This window comes from Pholis gunnellus, assembly GCF_910591455.1.
Source record: "Pholis gunnellus genome assembly, chromosome: 20".
Lineage (NCBI taxonomy): Eukaryota > Metazoa > Chordata > Actinopteri > Perciformes > Pholidae > Pholis > Pholis gunnellus.
The window spans coordinates 18,422,078-18,442,458 of record NC_136547.1 but is presented as its reverse complement, the minus strand read 5'-3'; the positions used below and the strand labels follow the sequence as shown (position 1 = coordinate 18,442,458).

General features: G+C 43.0%; 1 protein-coding gene across 1 annotated transcript in view; it reads right to left on the bottom strand.

Moving 5' to 3' along the window:
- Nucleotides 1-7,394: 7,394 nt before the first annotated feature.
- adarb2 (adenosine deaminase RNA specific B2 (inactive)) overlaps nt 7,395-20,381 on the bottom strand; it is a gene marked incomplete at both ends in the record, with an annotated part of 146,013 nt that continues 133,026 nt past the window's right edge. Inside the window, 4 exons of the mRNA XM_079181003.1 lie at nt 7,395-7,571; nt 9,247-9,422; nt 14,860-15,041; nt 19,990-20,158. Coding sequence (XP_079037129.1) covers nt 7,395-7,571; nt 9,247-9,422; nt 14,860-15,041; nt 19,990-20,158 — 704 coding nt within the window. The remainder of the gene's footprint in view (nt 7,572-9,246; nt 9,423-14,859; nt 15,042-19,989; nt 20,159-20,381) is intronic.

The following is a 20,381-nucleotide window of genomic DNA, read 5'->3' as shown; positions in this document are numbered from 1 at the left end:
ACTTCTATTCGCCAAACCTGTAAGGTAGTGTACTGTACTGTTTATATGTTGGTTGAAATTAAAGATATGTGTAGTTTTGGTTTTCCAAATGTGCAAGGTGTTGTAATTAATGCAGTGCTTACTCTGAATCAACACTACAGGGATACGGAATAAGAGTTTTTCAAATAAAAATAAAGTAACTAAAAAAGTAACTTTAAAAGTAAAATAACTTTAAAAGTAAAGTAACTAAAAAAGTAACTTTAAAAGTAAAGTAACTAAAAAAGTAACTAAAAAAGTAAAGTAACTTTAAAAGTAACTAAAAAAGTAAAGTAACTAAAAAAGTAACTTTAAAAATAAAGTAACTTTAAAAGTAACTAAAAAAGTAAAGTAACTAAAAAAGTAACTTTAAAAGTAAAATAACTTTAAAAGTAAAGTAACTAAAAAAGTAACTTTAAAAGTAAAGTAACTTTAAAAGTAACTAAAAAAGTAAAGTAACTAAAAAAGTAACTAAAAAAGTAAAGTAACTTTAAAAGTAACTAAAAAAGTAAAGTAACTAAAAAAGTAACTTTAAAAGTAAAGTAACTAAAAAAGTAACTAAAAAAGTAAAGTAACTAAAAAAGTAACTTTAAGAGTAAAATAACTTTAAAAGTAAAGTAACTAAAAAAGTAACTTTAAAAGTAAAGTAACTAAAAAAGTAACTTTAAAAGTAAAGTAACTAAAAAAGTAACTAAAAAAGTAAAGTAACTTTAAAAGTAACTAAAAAAGTAAAGTAACTAAAAAAGTAACTTTAAAAGTAAAGTAACTAAAAAAGTAACTTTAAAAGTAAAGTAACTAAAAAAGTAAAGTAACTAAAAAAGTAACTTTAAGAGTAAAGTAACTAAAAAAGTAACTTTAAAAGTAAAGTAACTTTAAAAGTAACTAAAAAAGTAAAGTAACTAAAAAAGTAACTTTAAAAGTAAAGTAACTAAAAAAGCAACTTTAAAAATAAAGTAACTTAAGTAAAGTTATGACTTTTCGACATGGTACACTGACTTTTTCATGACTTTTTTCAACATCCTATACTATGCTGTTTATAACTCCGCAGCAACTCCCTTCATCAACATCGATTGTCTTCCTTCAGGATGGAGTCCAATCGCCAAAGACGTTGCACTATTCACATTTGTACAATGTGTAATAAATTATTGTGAAATTCTAATGAAGTCTCTCCTGATTGAATGACTTTTTTGACTGTTTTTCGACTTTAACCCCAGTAGAACAAACTGAAAAAACACAATTGGGTTTCATCATTAAATTCTTTTCTTTACTGCATTTGCACATAATTCACTGAACACACGGAAGTCCAGAAGCATCCAATACATAAACTGACCGATGAAAACAAGGTAAAAACAATACGTCTGTAATAAAATACACTTTCATGTTCTTATATGCATAATATAAAAACAATAAAGGAAAATATTTAAATTGCAGTAATTACTATTTACAAAAGGCATTTTCTTTTAAAAGGAACTTTTACAACTTCAGTACCTATAAATAAATCAAACTATATGCAGGTCAGGTGCAGTAGTACAAAAAGGCTTTGATATCAGGAGAGTAAGGTGACAGTTTTACAGCAGGACAGAAAGGCGGGATAAGGCCTGATGAACATTAGGTAGCCTGGAGGAGTTCACCAATGAGGAGCGAGTGCTTTTCCTCCATTTCGTCTCTGGCCGGTCCAGGTTGCCTTCCAACCCAGCTGATATCACGTAGAAGTTCCAAATCATCAAGGTTGATAGGGTGAGGTCATCGCTAACGGAAATAACGAGCCTGTTGACGAGGGCAAACATATCAATAGTACAAACTACTAAACTTTTTCCCCCTATCATGTCCTACAGCCCGTCAACGGCCTCCCTACTGCACAGACCTGCTTCTTCCTGTTTCGCCTGCCCCCTTACACGAGCCAGGTCATCCTCGCTGAGCGTCTGCGTTACTCCATCCACAACTGCCCCTCCATCGACAACTACATGCTGACCCACAACACCGACGCAGCAGACAGCTCCGACACAGAGGAGTGAAGCGGCCAGCTGTGGTCAACCTGGTGATGAATGTATCTTCTCCCATGCCATGCACATTATGCACTGAACACAGACTTCTATTCGCCAAACCTGTAAGGTAGTGTACTGTACTGTTTATATGTTGGTTGAAATTAAAGATATGTGTAGTTTTGGTTTTCCAAATGTGCAAGGTGTTGTAATTAATGCAGTGCTTACTCTGAATCAACACTACAGGGATACGGAATAAGAGTTTTTCAAATAAAAATAAAGTAACTAAAAAAGTAACTTTAAAAGTAAAATAACTTTAAAAGTAAAGTAACTAAAAAAGTAACTTTAAAAGTAAAGTAACTAAAAAAGTAACTAAAAAAGTAAAGTAACTTTAAAAGTAACTAAAAAAGTAAAGTAACTAAAAAAGTAACTTTAAAAATAAAGTAACTTTAAAAGTAACTAAAAAAGTAAAGTAACTAAAAAAGTAACTTTAAAAGTAAAATAACTTTAAAAGTAAAGTAACTAAAAAAGTAACTTTAAAAGTAAAGTAACTTTAAAAGTAACTAAAAAAGTAAAGTAACTAAAAAAGTAACTAAAAAAGTAAAGTAACTTTAAAAGTAACTAAAAAAGTAAAGTAACTAAAAAAGTAACTTTAAAAGTAAAGTAACTAAAAAAGTAACTAAAAAAGTAAAGTAACTAAAAAAGTAACTTTAAGAGTAAAATAACTTTAAAAGTAAAGTAACTAAAAAAGTAACTTTAAAAGTAAAGTAACTAAAAAAGTAACTTTAAAAGTAAAGTAACTTTAAAAGTAACTAAAAAAGTAAAGTAACTAAAAAAGTAACTTTAAAAGTAAAGTAACTTTAAAAGTAACTAAAAAAGTAAAGTAACTAAAAAAGTAACTTTAAAAGTAAAGTAACTAAAAAAGTAACTTTAAAAGTAAAGTAACTAAAAAAGTAACTTTAAAGGTAAAGTAACTAAAAAAGTAACTTTAAAAGTAAAGTAACTAAAAAAGTAACTAAAAAAGTAAAGTAACTAAAAAAGTAACTTTAAAAGTAAAGTAACTTTGAAAGTAACTAAAAAAGTAAAGTAACTAAAAAAGTAACTTTAAAAGTAAAGTAACTAAAAAAGTAACTTTTAAAGTAAAGTAACTTTAAAAGTAACTAAAAAAGTAAAGTAACTAAAAAAGTAACTTTAAAAGTAAAGTAACTTTAAAAGTAACTAAAAAAGTAAAGTAACTAAAAAAGTAACTTTAAAAGTAAAGTAACTAAAAAAGCAACTTTAAAAATAAAGTAACTTAAGTAAAGTTATGACTTTTCGACATGGTACACTGACTTTTTCATGACTTTTTTCGACATCCTATACTATGCTGTTTATAACTCCGCAGCAACTCCCTTCATCAACATCGATTGTCTTCCTTCAGGATGGAGTCCATCCAAAATAATTGAATGTGAATTCATAAAAGTAAAAAGTAATAACATCATAAAAACTGAAAGTATGGTATGTCAAAAAAAGGAATAATACTGTACGGCAAATAAAAGGTCATCAAAATGAATAGTATAGTATGTAAAAATCAAAAAGTCATAGTAAAGCTATTAGAAGAAGTAATGGTGTAGTATGCTGAAATAACAAGTATGGAATGTAGAAAAAAGTCACAGTACAGTATGTCAGAAAGAAGGTCATAACCTTTTTTATATAGTATGTGGAAAAAGTAATAAAAAGTAATAATGTAGTGTGTACACGTACAAGTCAGTACGTCCCTGAGGGTTTAGGGTTCTTACTTCATCTGACGTCACACAACGGAAGCACACGTTGTGAAGGTAAACCATCAACTAAAATACAACATATAGTATATTTGTCTGCATTTAATCAAAAGTACTACATACCATCATGTAGTAAACGTGTTCTGCGTGTAAATTGATGTCATATGTTGCCAACGTTATTAGGCAGCTGGTTGCGGTAAACAATCTCTGAAAGTTATCTTCTCTGCACAAACTCTGACCTCCGACTTTGTCTGGAACACAGCAGACGGCGCCATGTTGAAACGGTGTCATACTCGGTGTGTTACGGCTCTGAGATTTCACAGAGACACGGCATGACACCGGGAGAGAGAGAATATTCGGTGGAGTTTTACCTCTCTGTCCTCCGTCCATTAGATTATAGCCGGCTGGCCGTGACCAGCCACCGGAGCAAATTGTCAATTATGATGTTTATTGTCGAGCACACAGTCGACTCCGTGGCCTTAGGGGGGAAGGGTGGCTGCTGCTGAGGAGGCATACCTCGATCCCCTCCTCTCCTCTCGCCTTCTTCCTCGCTTCATTCTTCCTCCAGGCTAATTTGGTGGCCGGTCTGTGTGACACCTGCCACCGAGCCAAATAGAGATAACCATTTCCCCACGGATTTCCCCTGGGAGACACGGGAGGAGGGAGGAGGGAGGAGGGAGGGAGGCCTCTCTCATATTTTATCTGGATGCTCCTGAGGGCCAGTGCCGGCTGTGGACATGGCCCCGATATCAGTGCTCGTTATTTGAATTTTTGTGTATTTGTTTTGACAGATTTTCTGACATCAAAATCGGACTAAACAAAAAAAAACGATCAAAAAAAAGGTAAAATTACAAGATTTTGTGGTTTTATTCACATATACAGTACAAACATTCACTTTTTGTTACTGAAGTGCAATTTACAGACCTTAGCAGCAATTCTTCATATACTTTAATTTACATGATAATTAGACATTTTAGGATCTCTTTCACATCTTTGTCAACATCTTTTATACATATGTACACTATTAGATACAGTATTGCCATTCAGACATGCCTTATATTTATTGTCTCTCAAAATAAGCGTTTGTTTTTAGGGCTAATTATGAAACGTGGTGCGAAGCGATGAGGAATGCGGTTACCTCTGAAGTCATGGAGTGTTGGGCTGACGATGAGCAACTCAAACAATGAAAATCTGCAACACGTGTTGGTGAAAAACGTACACAAAATCTCTGTTCGGATACACACAGTCAAGATTTTCACTAAATCCGATCTTAAAGTGTAAACAGCGTATCAGATAATATGAGTTCCTGAAATCGGGGGGCGGAGATCAACAGGGCGCCCGAAAAAGGTTCATCTGGCGACGCCTCTAACACACAGACAGTAAGCGTTAACCTCGTCATGATGCCTCTAAAGCCTTTAGGCGAAATGAATAATGCCTTTTTGATATATGAAAACCCCATTAACCTTTTCATCCTGTGAAACAAAGTATGGCGTGTGCCTACATGAGCTAGAACCAATTCATTAAACCAATAACATCGTGACGTCCAAAGGCCCCGTTTCCTCCATCAGCGTCCGACTACGAGGCCTCACGGAAAGAACAGTTTGAGAGTTTTCTATATTTGTGAAACGTCTGTATTTTATCTCACTGGTTTAAAGTGGGAGGGGCTTCATTGAGAAAAAAGGTCGTGTCATACTTCAGTCAGGATTTGGCAACATTTGAGTCACAGTTGGCGGGTTGCTCGGTCTTTGTCAACACAAAACATTGGCCTAGTGAACGAGAAGTCAAGACGCAGGTCACACGTGGGTCAAGCTCTCTCTTGTGTGCAAGTCAACAATTTGGTTTGGCACCGTATCCTCACTGGAGCGCTGCATCAGCCACAACAGGGGGGGCTCAGTAAGAGCAAGACGGGGGAAACAAACACCCGAACGCCACCACTAGATGTCACTCTCATTACTTGGATTTTTTACTGCTGACTGAGCTGGCGGCTGGTGTGGATCCCTCCTCTAAAAATTAAAGATAACACAGCAATGACAGGAAACACACCGTCATGACCACAATGAATATCAACACTTGGCTGCATTTAAAAAAAAAAATGTTGAAGTTTACATCATGAAATATGTCGAGACATAGAAAAATGTGTTAGGTGCACATGTACATGGTAGTGATCAGGGACGTCTGTATTTACCTCGCTGATTTTTAATCTTTAATTCATACGCAACAAAACAGCTGTTTCAAAATAAAGTCGACCAAACCGCAGTCGGGGGGGGCGGCGGGTTTACAAAACGTTTCTTCGCCGTGACTGTCTTGTTCAGGGTCGGTCATGACCGCCGAGAGAAAGCGCGAGTCGATCGGGTCAACAAGGCCCCGCTAATGAGTCACGACTTAAAGTCACTATTATTGGTGACACAACAAGCTTCCATTCAGATGTACGGAAAGCGGCTCCGGCGGGCTGAAACCTGAGGTCAGCCAGGGTCACGAGACAGAAAGAGAAAGGAAATCTAATTCGTATGAAAGGGAGGGGCGGGGGGGAGAGAAAAACACTCCCCTTCCTCCATCATCACCTCCACCTGTACTTAGGCAAGCAGTAATGGCTGCGTTTATGCACCTCAGTTCTTCTTCTCTCCACGCATTGGGTTGAGGTGGGGGGGGGGGAGAGGGTGTATTAACCTGTAGTCGTGTCGTGTTAACCTCCACCGCGCAGGGTGGAAGGGGGGAGGGGGGGGGGGGGGGGGATGCAAGCGAAGAAGAGAGAGTGACAAAGAGGACGTGAGGGGAAATAGGTGGAGGACTGAAGAAAATGTAAAAGGGGCGAGGAGGGAGAGATGGAGACAAAAGGAGGAGGAAGTCAGGAGTCAAAGGGTGAGTCAGAGATGGAGGACAAAGATAGAGATGAGAGAGACGGAAGGTGAGGCGGGCTTGAATGCAATGGTGTGTCCCTCTCTTTTTTCTCACTCTTCCTCTTCCTCTTCCTCTATCACCCGTCACCCTGACAGGGCCGGTAATTGGACGTGGACCTCTCTCGCGCTTCTCTCTCCCTTTCTCTCTCTCTCTCTCTCTCTCTCTCCCCCATGGCTCGGCTCCTCAGCGGGAGCCTTGGGGCCCCGGAAATAGCTGATGACAAGATAGCGGCTGCCTTTCATTCTGCTCAAGGTTACCCCACCCTTCCTTGACAGCCGAAGAGGGGGCATTTAGGTGTGTGTTTGCTTAAAACGTGTGTGTGTTTGTGCGTTTGAAGAAGGGCAAGAAAAAAGAAAGGGGTCCATCTTTTTATGTCCGTTTTTCCTTTCAGCCCGTCCTGCTGACCTTCCTCTTTGTCGTGTTTCTGTCGGGTGGATGGGCGGCACATCCAGGATGACACACACACACACACACACACACACACACACACACACACACACACACACACACACACACACACACACACACACACACACACACACACACACACACACACACACACACACACAGTGGTGATGATAGCCTTGACTTTAGAGGTTACACTGGTAAACTTCCAGGTATGAAGCAGGATGTTGGTAAAGAGCATGGAGTCATCTTACCCTAAAAAAATAAAGGTTAAACAAACACACACACACACACACACACACACACTCTCTCTCTCTCTCTCTCTCTCTCTTCCTCAGACCGACAGCAGGAACTGTTCCTGCTCTGGCGGTTTCTTGACCCAGGTCCCGAGGCCCGTTTCCTGCAGAGATCTGAACCACTGCTGCTTCACTGTCTGGTAAGGACGCGCCGCCATCTTGGCGTCGCAGTACATGAGCTGGCAGTCCGCCGAGCTGAACACGTGGATCCCCGACTGAAGAGGGCAATCGAGCAAAGGGAGGAAGAGAAGAGGAGAGAGAGAGAGAGAGGGGGGGGGGGAGAGAGAGAGAGCAATTGGGAGTCAGATAAAAACCACACAGAGACAGACATCAAGATAGAAAGGGAAAACAAATAGAGGGGTGTGAAGTCGGGGCAGAGAGGCTAAAGGTTTCACAGAGAGGAGAGAGAGAAGAAGAAGAGCGAGCAAAACAAAACGAATGAGCCGGCACAAATGCATTTGGGTGGGGTTGGGAGGTGGTGGTGGGGGGGGGGGTGGGGGGGGCTTCAACAGCTGTGTAATCTCCCCATTTAAATTTCACAAGCAATTGAACATTCTCTGTGCTTTTTGTGCATTCCTATTGTCGCGAGGGGGAACAATGAAGATCTGCGGAGAGACAAGTGTGTGTGGGGGGGGGGGGGGGAGAGAGAGAGAGAGAGAGAGAGCAAAAGTTTCTTTTGGAGATTAGTGCGACTGCTCTTCCGTGGCCCTTATATACTGCGCGCGGGGAGCACTTAGGGTGGGGGCCTCCTCGAGTGCTTCTCCAAATAATTATGGTTTCATAGTCATTATGCTTTAACGGCCGCCATTTGGCGATGCAGGCACTGTCTGTTACATAAAAGTTTCGGGATGGAAATGAAAGTGCGGCGGGTCTGTGTGCTGACGCTAAAGATCCGAGATGCCAGTTTTTGATCAGCCGCATCAGAGAGCAGATGTTGCCGCGGCCGACACAATTCATCCACGGCGGAGAGGAGATTCCACGCTCACCTGCAGCCGCAGAGCAGCGCTGTGACTCTGGTGTTAATACGTGCCGTCTGTGCTCTTTTGTTTGGCATGCATACCTGCAGCTACCGTCTCTGCATTACTGTGTGTATGTGCTTTGCCTGTTGGTTCCTGATGGCAAAGGGTTGCACGTTGTTTTTCCGACGACAGCTGAGTAATGCCTCTTGCTTTCCAGCAGAGGAGCATTTACATGAAAGAGCAAGTGGAGCAGAGTGGTGACACAGACATTTATTCACATGAAAATGTGACTATTGTTCCGACTCAGATTAATTAACTAGTACATCATAATATATATTTTTTTCCTTCCCAGCGAGTAAAAGATACACTGTGGAAGGTGGTTTTTAATTAACATTTAAATTAGTAGGACATTTTCACAGCAGATATTTCAACAAGTCATAACAAGCAAAGCACGGTGTAATTAATAATATTTAATAATGGCTGTATTCCGTTGGGTTGTGCCAGTGCTCTTTGTACTGTGTGCATGCCGGTATCCTTGAACGGCAAAGAGCAGATCGTTAATGTCACACCTGAACGTTATCTACCACAACGCAAAAGTCAAAATGTCTGCTGAGAAAAAAAAAAGCCTACAGAGGGAGAGGAGCCACTGGTCTGGAAATCCTCATTTCTTGTTACGATGTCCTCAATGTACATCAAATATAGAAAGAACAGGATCCAAAAACAAATCCAACAACTTTTGTTTGTGAGAAATCTTGTAAGTGTGGTCTGGCAGATGGCTTTAAATATCCATCACATTGTCCGTGTATTTCACAAGAGCCCTAGAATATAATTAAGCCCCCTGATCGAGAAGGAAGCGTGCCCCTCACATATTCTCTCTCCCCCCCATTGATACGTTTAGCTAAACCCACGCTGCCCCCGACGTTACCCTCACCTTGCGGTAAAGTCTGTTCCAGCGGGTGAAGAGGGCGTGTTTGCAGAGCCGGGAGGGTGTCCCGGAGTCCCGTCTCCGTCCCGTTGCCGTGTTGACCACCTCCAGCTGTGCGTCGCCCAGCGTCCAGTTGACACTCACGCACGAGGCCTTCCCCGGCTGCTGGTCAGTGCTCAGTCCTACAGAGACGACAGCACAGGGGGGGGGGAGGGACCGTCTTTAGGTGGGTTTAATCTCCGTGACGTGCGAGGTATTCACCAATAGCTGCTCCAAATTACATTAAAATCGGTAAAAAGAAAACACTTCTTAAAAGTGTTTCAAAATGTAACGCACATATGAGTAAAACAAGTGTGGAAATTAGCAATTTCTCTTCTGTCAAACCTCCACTTTGTTGTTTCGTTTAACCTTCCATCACCCTTCCCTCAGTCTCTCCCTGAGGCTGAGGGCAGACATCAAGATTTGCCGCACTGCAAAAAGCCAAGTCAACCTGGGCCTGAAACGTCACGGCCGCTTATACCAAGCTTTCACCCTCAGAGAGAAGGGGGGGGGGGGGGGGGGCTCTTGAGCATATAAGAAACATGTTCCTGCCTTTGTGTGAATGCTTGTCGGCTCTTGGGTCCCAGCAGTTAACGGCGTTCTGAGTGCTACCAGCTATGTACCTATGTACGCCATAAACATCATCTCCAGTCAGAAAGACGAAGCCTCCCACAGTGTACTGTCTCTCCGTCCCGCCCTCTCTCTCTCTGAAATAATTAGCCCCGCTAGCAAAGCACACAAAGCGCTCAGTCGAGGAAGGAGAAAGAGAGACGGAGGTAAGAGGGAAAGTGGAGGTGACTGTCACATCGGGTTGCACGTGGAGAATCTGTCTGCATCGAAAGCACACAGGTGTTGGCGGAGGTGCGGAGCATGTGGTGGAAATGGAGCTGACAACAGGGTGAGAAACGGAAAAAAAATGTCCTTTAGGGGCCACCGTGGATGCTTCATATCAGCCCGTTTAGTTTATTTTTGTAGTTATATTCGTAATAAGGAAAATGAAGAAGTTGTGAGTCAGTGTTTGAAGTTTTAAAAAAACACTGGACTGTACGGCCCGAGGCAGCAGAGGATGCTGATAAACGCATACTACTTGGAGATGGAGTGAGAAAACAGGCCTGCAGTAATAAAGAGGCACATTTTTTAACATTTTTACAGGGACGATGCAAAACAGATCACCATGTTTATGTGCTAACCGGTGGCTGGATGTACGTCCATATTTAGCAAGAGAGTGGGATCTTTTCATCTAACTCTCGGCCAGCAAATTTCGATTTAATAATATCAATGAAAAGAAACGTCGAGTGCATATTGCTCATCTGTTTGCCAGGGTAGGTTAGGTAGATAATACCTGAGTTAACATCTGCTTGAACACCATATCCACTCTAAATCTGTAAAGCTGTCTTCAGAAAGGAATCGCTGTCTTGACTTCCAACCCAGATATTTATTATATCGTTATATTTGAAAGGTACCTTCGCAGAAAAATCAGCAGACAGATTCTGTGCGACGGGTGAACAACAGTCGCCTCTGATCTCACCGTCTGACAGACGGCTTGTTATAGTACAATACCTGATGTACAATACCACAATACATGCCTGCAGATCATCTCCCTCCTCGCCGCACTCATTTTCCTGTCTGCACGCTTCCATTCAACCAATCTCAGCTTCTTCTTCTCTGCAGCTCCTTGGAGTTGGAATGAATTGCCTGCCACAGTAACAATCCTCCAAGTCTCTTATTACCCTTCTCTCTGGTGGAGACGCACCTCTTTGAACAAAAGACCCCCCCCCCCTCTATCCATCCTGCCTTTTCCCTTTCTCCCGCTCCATTCATGGCTCATTTCATCCCTTCAATGGACTTGACTCCTCTTGTTTCTGTAATAGCCAATTTGATTTTTTCCCCTCAATGAAGACTTGATCAATTTCTCTTCTGAGAAGTGTTTGACAGACATGAAGGAGGCAGAATTAGAGCCTTTGGTTATGGGATTCATAACTGTACGGTAGCTTTACATGTGAGGCTTCTGTAGAGCCACAACACAGCACCGCCTGTGTGTTTATGTGTACATCACTTTAGTGCTGCAGGGTTTTCTAAAAGGGTTCCTCGTGGGGGTGGAGCAGCAGAGGAGTAGTGTGTGAAAAGATGGCCTTCTTCAATGTTAGTGTACGGGGCAGCAATTCATTCATGAGCGAGGCGTGAGATGTGACTGAGGCTACATACACACTAATGTGTTTCTGTTTTAAATGAAAGCAATCTACGTCCACACGGGCGATTCAGCACCGGGTGCCGATGTAAACAGGAAGTAGATTGGTTAGAGTATTATAGTACTCTTTAATAATAAAAGGTTGTGCTTGATACTTAAGTTCTTCCTCTATAATCCCCTTTATACTCAGATAAATATTGACAGGTTATATGTTTCTAACTTAGTTACATGGTTGCAGGTCTTTACTTTAAAATGAACATTTACAAATCAAAGTTTACCAGATTACATGTCAATAAATGTGGTCAGCACACGTCTCTCACTCGTTTTCTTGGTTTCGTCCCCGTCTTACTGGAGAGCATTTAAGCTTTTTGTTCGTTTACAGTTTCTTTGTTAACTTCACGATAGTTGTGCAGAACAAAATAAGCATCAATTTGGGTCCATCGTCCTTCCTCAAAGCCGCAAACTGTGACTTCAGACGTCCGCTCCGTCGGGCTGAGAACGCCGCTGGACACGCCGCTTCAAATCTCTTAAAACACTTTATTAAGAGTGATCTCTATTCGCCTTCATTATCACTAACCTACCCATAACTGAAAGTATTTGGGCGGTAATGCATTACTTTGCAATACGCCACACGTTTTGAGTTCCTTCAGTAACGAGTAGTATAATAAGATATTACAATTTGAAGTTGTGAAATGTGAAGAAAGCAGCGTGTAGCTAGGAAACTCCTCAATAAACAGCCAAACATGCCGGAGGACGACCTGTATTCACGCTTCCTGTGTCGGCTGTTGTCCTGCCACGGTTTCCGTTCACGCTGCGGTGGAAGCGAAACAGCAGGACGAGAGTGAAGGACGAGTCAGCCCGTCGATGTGTTCGGCCCTCGGGCTTCAGGTGTAGCTGCTTTGTCTGAGTGTGATAAGACCGAGGCCCTGCGATCCGCGGGAATTTCCTCCGGGGGGTGTTTCTTTTAAATAACCCTGGACACACAATAGCCGGGGAGCTCATCAGAGCCAATGAAAGGACGGAGGAGGAGATGAGGTGGGGGGGGGGGGGGGGGGGGTAAGGTACGCGCACAGACATCTGAATGCAACCGAAGTCCTTCTCTTTCTTTATTCCCATCCTGCCTTGCTGTCTCCCTCTCTTCCCCTCAGCATGTCTCCCTCGCTCTGTCCGAGCTCCCTTCAGATTGAATGGCTGTCTGATAAGGTGCTGTGATTACATTGATTTGGTGTAGGGCCATCCTCCACGGTCTGTCCATCGTTCCTCCTCTCCCCCCCCTTTCCTTCGCCCTTCTACCCTTCAATAGACTGTAGCAACTCGAGGTACTGCAGGTGCAGTTTGCGATGTGCGTACAGACACTGAGGCGTGTTAGAGGGGAGGGCGGGGCGTTATCAGGAGGACGCCACCTCCGCTTTGAGTGAAGACGACGCTCAAGAAGAAATGTAAAGGCCGTTCTGCAGCATCATTCTTGGATGAAAATAAGCCGTATAATCATTTAATAAACTAGTACTTACTGCATGGCTTATTATAGTTAGAAGGAATAACGTAATATTATAAGTAAGTATGATCGATGAACAAATGGATCTTTACCTGAGCACAATTCTCCAAATATTAACTGCAGCCCATAATATCCAAAACCAAAAACTCCATTCCAGACAACTCAAATGACTCCATTCAGAAAGCTATTGAACAAAATCATGAGAAATGCTCGCCGAGGCCGCGGTCGGAAGACTCAATGATAAATTTGTCCCGACTATCATCACCAGAGGACAATTCAGTACATTTATCAATCTTGATGAGGATAGGCCTCACAAAATATTCATCCTCATGGCGCCCTATTACCCGGAGCGCAGCCCCGCAATGCAAAGAGCTCCTGTGCCCTTCAAGAAGCACACTTGAAAGCTGATAAAAGTACGGCAGGTATGGAGAATGTATCGGACAGGAGGAAAGGCAACACAAGGCATCATGTTACTTCACTTTCTCTTATTTTGCACCTCCATTTAACTAATGAGCTCAGTGCTGCTTAATACATGTGCTCTCGTGTTCTCGTGTACGTCATATAGCCTCGTGAAGGTTGCTGCACGGGTCCATTGCGTTGGCTAACACAAGAAGAAGCTACTGCATGATAGATTTACGTGTTTGTGGCCCATCAAAGATATTCATTTAAAAAACAAATTACATTAAATTGATAGGAGAGGCTCCGCCCTAAGAGAGCAAAACCAGAATGTATATATACACACACAGACATATGTTCTCATTAGAGATCCCTAGAAACACAATGTGCCCTACATCTTTGTGTGTGTCTGTCGCTCAGCCACTCCGGCTGGCCTAGATCTGAAGTGATGGCTGATGCAGTTGCTACAAGTTGGGTGTCATTCAGATCCTCATCCAGCATTCATCTTCGCTACAAACGAACGCCTCGGGTCTCAGTGGAGCCCTGGAGGCAGACGTGCCAGACAACTTCATAGCTGTTGCTTGTCTGGCTGGCACAATGCAACTGTAGCGAAGCAAAGGTACATGAGCTTGTCAAGCGCGCACGCGTGCGTGTGTGTATGTGTGTGTGTGTGTGTATGTGTGTCGGGGGGGTCGATGTGTTGTGATTGATTATATAAATTATTATATCCCCATCTGAAAATACAATAATGCTGTTATTTTACTGTTTAAATGCAGGATAGACGATAGAAAGTCTGTCATTTAGTAGTAGAGTATATGAAAAACTAGGAAAATAATAAACTTTTACTCGACCACTTGAGAGACGAAAAAAAATCATAATTTAACCTGCGAAGTGTGTTTAAATACTGTTTTTCATCTAACCTGGTAGAGGGCAACACAGGGACAACAGTGAAGTGAATATTGGACTTACATTCATCAGGTGGACACAGACATGAGTCCTAATGAACGCTAATGTTCGTTTATCAATGCTTGTTCACAGCTTGTTTCTGCTGCCCCCAAAACATTTCATTTTAAGGGGAAAATAGTTGTTTTTTGGTTCAACACAGCATATATAATTTGACTTCAGATATGAAATTGCATCTCGTATTCAGATCTACTGTACTCACTCCTCAAATCAAATGCTGCATCACTTTTGAGACCAACCAGACCTACTGCAGCAGGGTCACATGGGTAACCTGAGGCAGAAATAACGTCACTTCAAAGGAATTACGGTGATCGGTAGATATGCTCAAGTCAAGTCAGGTCTTTTAAAAAGTTAAAAAAAAATTTGTGAATTTTTACACGCAAACTTTGCACAATTTCACCATCTTGACGGCTCAGAAACCGCTCCGAAACTGAGACCAAAAACCTCCAGCACCATCTATATTAAAAAGATGTATTTCTAAATGTAACTTGTCTAAATCACACTGAGACGGGTCTGACGGTCTGTGCTGTGGTCGTACCGCTGAGCAGGGGCTGGTTGCGTCTGTGCGTGGCGGGCAGCGGGCCGAGGCGCTCCTGCCGCTGGTTCAGGACTCGGCCCAGGTAGCCCGTGTGGCGCAAGCTGCCGACGGTCACGCTATGCAGGTACACCGGCTCCACAAAGTGGCTCAGCAACGCCCCCTGCAGGCCCAGGATGTTCCATCTGAGGGGGGAGGGAGCAAAGACAGAGGAAGTCAGGGAGAGAGAGAGAGAGAGAGAGAGAGAGAGAGAGCGGTGTGATGGTTTGAAACGTGGATGAGAAAGGAAGGGTGAGAGAGAGGAGGGTGTCGAGGAAATAATAAAGGAAAGAAGGAGAGAAGGCAACAGTTGGGGGGGAAGAGAGATAGAATCAGGGCAGGAAAGGAGGAGAGATGGGTAGAGAGAGAGAGAGAGAGACATGTGAGAGCTTCAATGACAGGTAGAGACAATTTGATCATTATCTTGATGTGGGACGTGATGAATAACAGCTGCTGGACCGACAACACACACACACACACACACACACACAATCTGACGGACCCACTCGTCCTCCCTCTCCCACTTTCCCTGGTTCAGCGACACAAAACCATCACCGCCACCTACAACAACACAGCCAAAGGTCAGTCCATCAGCATTCGCCACATGGAACAACACATTACCATGCGTGCATTCATCAGTGCCACCGAGGTTAATGCACTGCACGGGGCTGCAGGCAAGCTTCCGTCGATTGCTCGACGCGAGGGGCAATCACCTCCGGATTTGTTTAGGGGGATCCACGTGTGACACAAAATCACTGCAGGGCTAATCCTGCCAGGCGCACCGACGCCCGATACTGTAGCCAGCTGGTCATGTGCCACCTACTGCTGAAGCCCACTCTACAGTATTTAACCAGCAGATGCTAATTTATGGATGGAAAATGATAATTACCTTGTTTATTATCATTCCTGCCCTTCATGGAGAGAGAGAGAGAGAGAGAGAGAGAGAGAGAGAGAGAAAGCCTGCTGTGTGCCTGAGCTGTTCACTGGACTAATGAACTTATGTGAGCCACAATCAAAGGCTCCACATTCTGCCACTAATTTTAAGATCATTGTTCTTTTTGTTAATCAATGTCTCTTTATCACGGATGCAATTACAGCGGCTCCTTGTTTTCTCGCCGACTTAATAATCACTCATTGCGGCGTTCCCTTCGCGTCCCGAGCAGTCAATCAACGGCTTTTGTGGGAATAACGGAACCTCCCGCCGCCGCTTTACCTGCAAATCTGTCGGCGAGATCTGTCCTTCCCTCTCAAACAGAGAGGAGGAGCTTTGTTTCAAAAAACACGCAAACCCAGTGCTCCACCGAAATAGAAATAGTTTAGCCTGAAATATTAATTTACCCAGAAAGCGACACCGTGAATCAGAAACATCTTCTAATCTCATGCAAGAAAAGACAGCCATCTGGCTTGGGTGTGTGCATTTAAAGAGAGGAGTGGGGAGAGACCTCTTCTCTCTCTCTCCGTCTCTCCACATCTATCCTTTCTTCCCTCCCCCGGTAAACGCAGACCATTAAAGTAATGTTCATCTGCATAAAACTGCAGTGGAATGGAGAACATCATCGTTATATGAAAGCCATTTAGGCCCCTCAATTAAATCCAGCTGTGAACTTCAAATCAAATATTAGCAAAGGCGCCTTCGTAGGGCCCGGCTTAAGAAAACACAATGGTGAATCAACGATGGGGTGAGACGTCGCCCATTATCAAAAAAATGTTTACGATAAGAGCAAAGATCCTAAAATCCCTTATGGTCAAGGCTGAACTAACTATAATTATGTGCAGGGACTGAAGGAAGTGTGGAAATAAAAAAGTAATGGGAGGCTGCAAAATGAGTGTGACAGAGGACAAGAAGAGTATCCAGGGGATCACTATAAGACTGCAGCAGAGTGTGTGTGTGTGTGTGTGTGTGTTGAGTCTTCCGTCCTAAGCTCCTCTCAGTTCCACCCTCCACCCTGACCTTGATAAACTGGCCCTTGGTGACCTACTCACTTTAACGACGGCCACCCATCATTTACAGCGATATAAACCCCCCCCCAAAGAAAAGGAAAGAGGAGGCTGCGGAGCAAAGAGAGCGCGTCTGCCGTCCGGCCTGGCAGGATGGAGGGGGTGGGGGGGGGGGGGGGGTGTGTGTAAGGGAAGAAGAGCAGGATGTCCCTTCCCTTCTTTCTCCCCCCCCCCCGTCCCCCCCGTCACTCTATTTTTTTGTAAAGTAATTGCTTTCACCCCTGTTGGTGACCTGGGTAGATTTAATCACACCATCTTCAGCCCTGGCCAACTGAATCAAATTGGTCGAATTAACAGCGGCTCCACAGGAGAAGGGTTCACCTCTCCCTCTCCCTCTGTGTGTGTGTGTGTGTGTGTGTGTGTTGGTGCCGGTCCTTTCACACACACACACACACACACACACATACACACTCACACACAACAGTGGCTCAGCTGTAGTCCTGCATGCCTCAGTTGGCACAGTGCGCTGCTTGCTAAGCTAAATTCATGGGTTCAGTTCCTGTCGAGGCGCAGTCCTGGCAGAGAAACTGAGACTATATTAAAAATCGATTTCAGTTATGTTACAAAATACAACATCAAGGCTGTGAGTAAAGACTTACTGTTGTTGAGTACCTTCATTGTGTGCTGAGTACATTTTTTTTTTTTCTAGCTATGCTGGCTCTAAGGATGCAACGTTGGTCTGTCGGGATGGTTGGCAGTCCACCAGTTTGGTCCAGATTGAAATGTTTAAATAATTAATGGTTCCATGGACGCACTGTCATCAGGTCAACATGTTCCAGTGTTTGGGTTTATTAAAAAGCAGCAGCCTCAGCTTTGTTTTGTGTGTAATGTGAATTGGCAACACGCTAAACTAAGACGGCGACAATGGTAGAGATCGAGGGGGCCGTAGTTTTTAGAGCGAGGTGTCGCAGTTGTTAAATCCAAACGTGGTCTGCAAACTGTGTGTGTGTGTGTGTGTGTGTGTGTGGCTGTCTCCCTCTCCCTGTAAAGATGCTCCGGTGTGTACACACATTGATGCCTTTACTCCTCACACGAGGACAGTGTGAAAACGGAGGCGGGAGAGCTGTCCTGATTTAGCGTTGCCGTCTGTCCTGTGCAGGCTTGCCAACATGCGGACGACACATTAACAATCTAAGAACATAAACAGGCTCCATTGCGGCTTTGTTTTCTCTCTCTCTCTCTCTCTCTCTCTCTCTCTCTCTCGGTTACACTCACACTGCACTGGAATAATGAAAATATTTCTAAACCAACCTGCTAGCAAACCTGAAGCATATTATTGTGAAAGTCCCGTATAGAAACCGTGTCCTTTACAATTAGACACGTACCAAGGCCCCATGTGCCCTGGGTAAAAATAAGAAGTACTTAATTTTCGGCTGCCGGGCCAAACAGCTGGCTACCAGGGGTTACGTAACCTTTGATCGGTGGCAACACATTAGTCAACTATAACTGACCAGCATATCAAACGTTAGACGAGCTTTGGGACGGATATGTTGATAAATCCTCAGCCTGAGAAGTGCCGCGTCAGAGCGCTGTGCCGTTCACCGTGTTTCCCTTCATTAAATCTCCCAAAAAAAACACCAGCTGCTCCAGTATTTCCATGCAGACCTCTCCGCACATCAGACTGGTCGGTAATAACTATAAATGAGGCTTTTTTTTATGAAGGAGTTACCAGGTTACCAGGGCTCATCATAGCCTCTTTTCCAACTTTATTTTTTGAGCAAAAGTAAAGGTAAAGCCTTCCTCGCTAAGTTGCCGTTATCCTGTTTCACTGTGATTGGCGCTGCTGTTTCAGAGCAACGGGACCAGTGATGTGAGTATTTAGGTGTGGAGCGTATCAACAGTTAAGACAAAAGGGCGAGAAAAGATACCACCCAAAATCTACAGACTGTGTGAGCCAACAGCCATAAGAAGCCTAATTCTAGTGTCAGTATTTCACCGCATGTTAACGATCAGGTGGGCACGCTCATTAAAATATGCAATAATACAGATCAGTGTACAATGTGCCAGATGGCAAATTTGGACTTTAACGGCCACATTGTTTTACTCTGGGAAGGTGGGAAGCTGGCTACTCCATATCCGTGTGGTTACTGGACACGGCCTATGTACTCGTTAGACGATCGCTTTAGATAAAAAGATAAAGGAATGTTCGTTAGAATTTAATAACTTAACGACTACGTCTTCATCATGTACCTGGTGAAGCCTAAATGAATAAATGAATAAATATCCCCACAGTGGGTTAAGAGTTGTGCGACTAATATCGGAGATTAAAACAATGACGCGGTACGTAATACACTAATTCATTAGAACGGGATTACCTGTTCAAGTTACTCATGGGAAATCAATACTCACCACCCAGACTACAAAGGATTTCATACACAAACATGCACCTACATACACAGACGCGCTACGGTAAATATCACAGACAAAGCTCTACCTCATGAAGCAGGTATAAAACGCTTTATTTAAACAGGGATCACTCCGTCTCGTAAGGAAGCTAATCTCCTAATAAAGATAACCCCTCAATCAATCCTTTTACATTTCTTTTCTCACGCAGAACGGAGACCCTCCTGGGCGAGAGGATGTGTTGATCACATGGTTTGTGACTTTTACAATGAAATCAACACAATCTCTGCACTGATAACTGATCAAATGCTCAAACGAGAACAAATATATTGAATGAGTTTGGCTCCAGTGTTGTTGAGCTCCTCTGACGGTTTTCTTTGCATTAAGACAAATTGAGTCAAAATTGCAAATACGGAGCAAAGTAGCAACTTTTATGTCGTCCAGAAAAGATTTGTTGCGTAATCGCAACAAAAGACGGGAAGGACAGCATTTTATCTGACAAGAAAAACTAATTTCCAGTTTAAACTCGCCAAGAGTATAAATCAGTTTGTATGCTGTTCAGTATGACAGCAGTACAGACAGGTGCTGCTGCCCAATTTAGTTTTGACCCACTTGACAGACAAAAAAAATACAAAACACGTGAAATGAGGCAGAATATAAAGGGCGAGTTTTGATTTAGATCATAAAGAATGACAAAAAGATGACAAAAAAATGCACGTTGTAAACCCGGAGGTAACGTCTGAGCGCACTGACCTGGTGATCTTGTCGGTGCACGACATGGTGATGAGCTGCTCGCCCTGTAAGACGCCGTCCCACGTCTGGACGGGCCCCCGACCTCGCACCGGCACCGTCCCCTCGCCCGACTCGATTTTGGTCCGCAGGTGGCCGCGGTGCTTTCTCATGAGGTGTCTGCTGCTGTGTACTGCACAACACAACACACACAGCCTCAGCTCTGAGCTTCATCAGTCTACATTATGTCATTTCTTATTACACGGCTACGCTGGGAACCCAATCTAATTAGCTATTAATGAAGTCTGTTATTTCTAAATAACACAAAGCAGTTCCACATCTAATCACATCAATACGCGGCAAAGATTCATTTTGTAGACTTCTAATCAAATTTACCCCAAAATGCACCGGGGCCA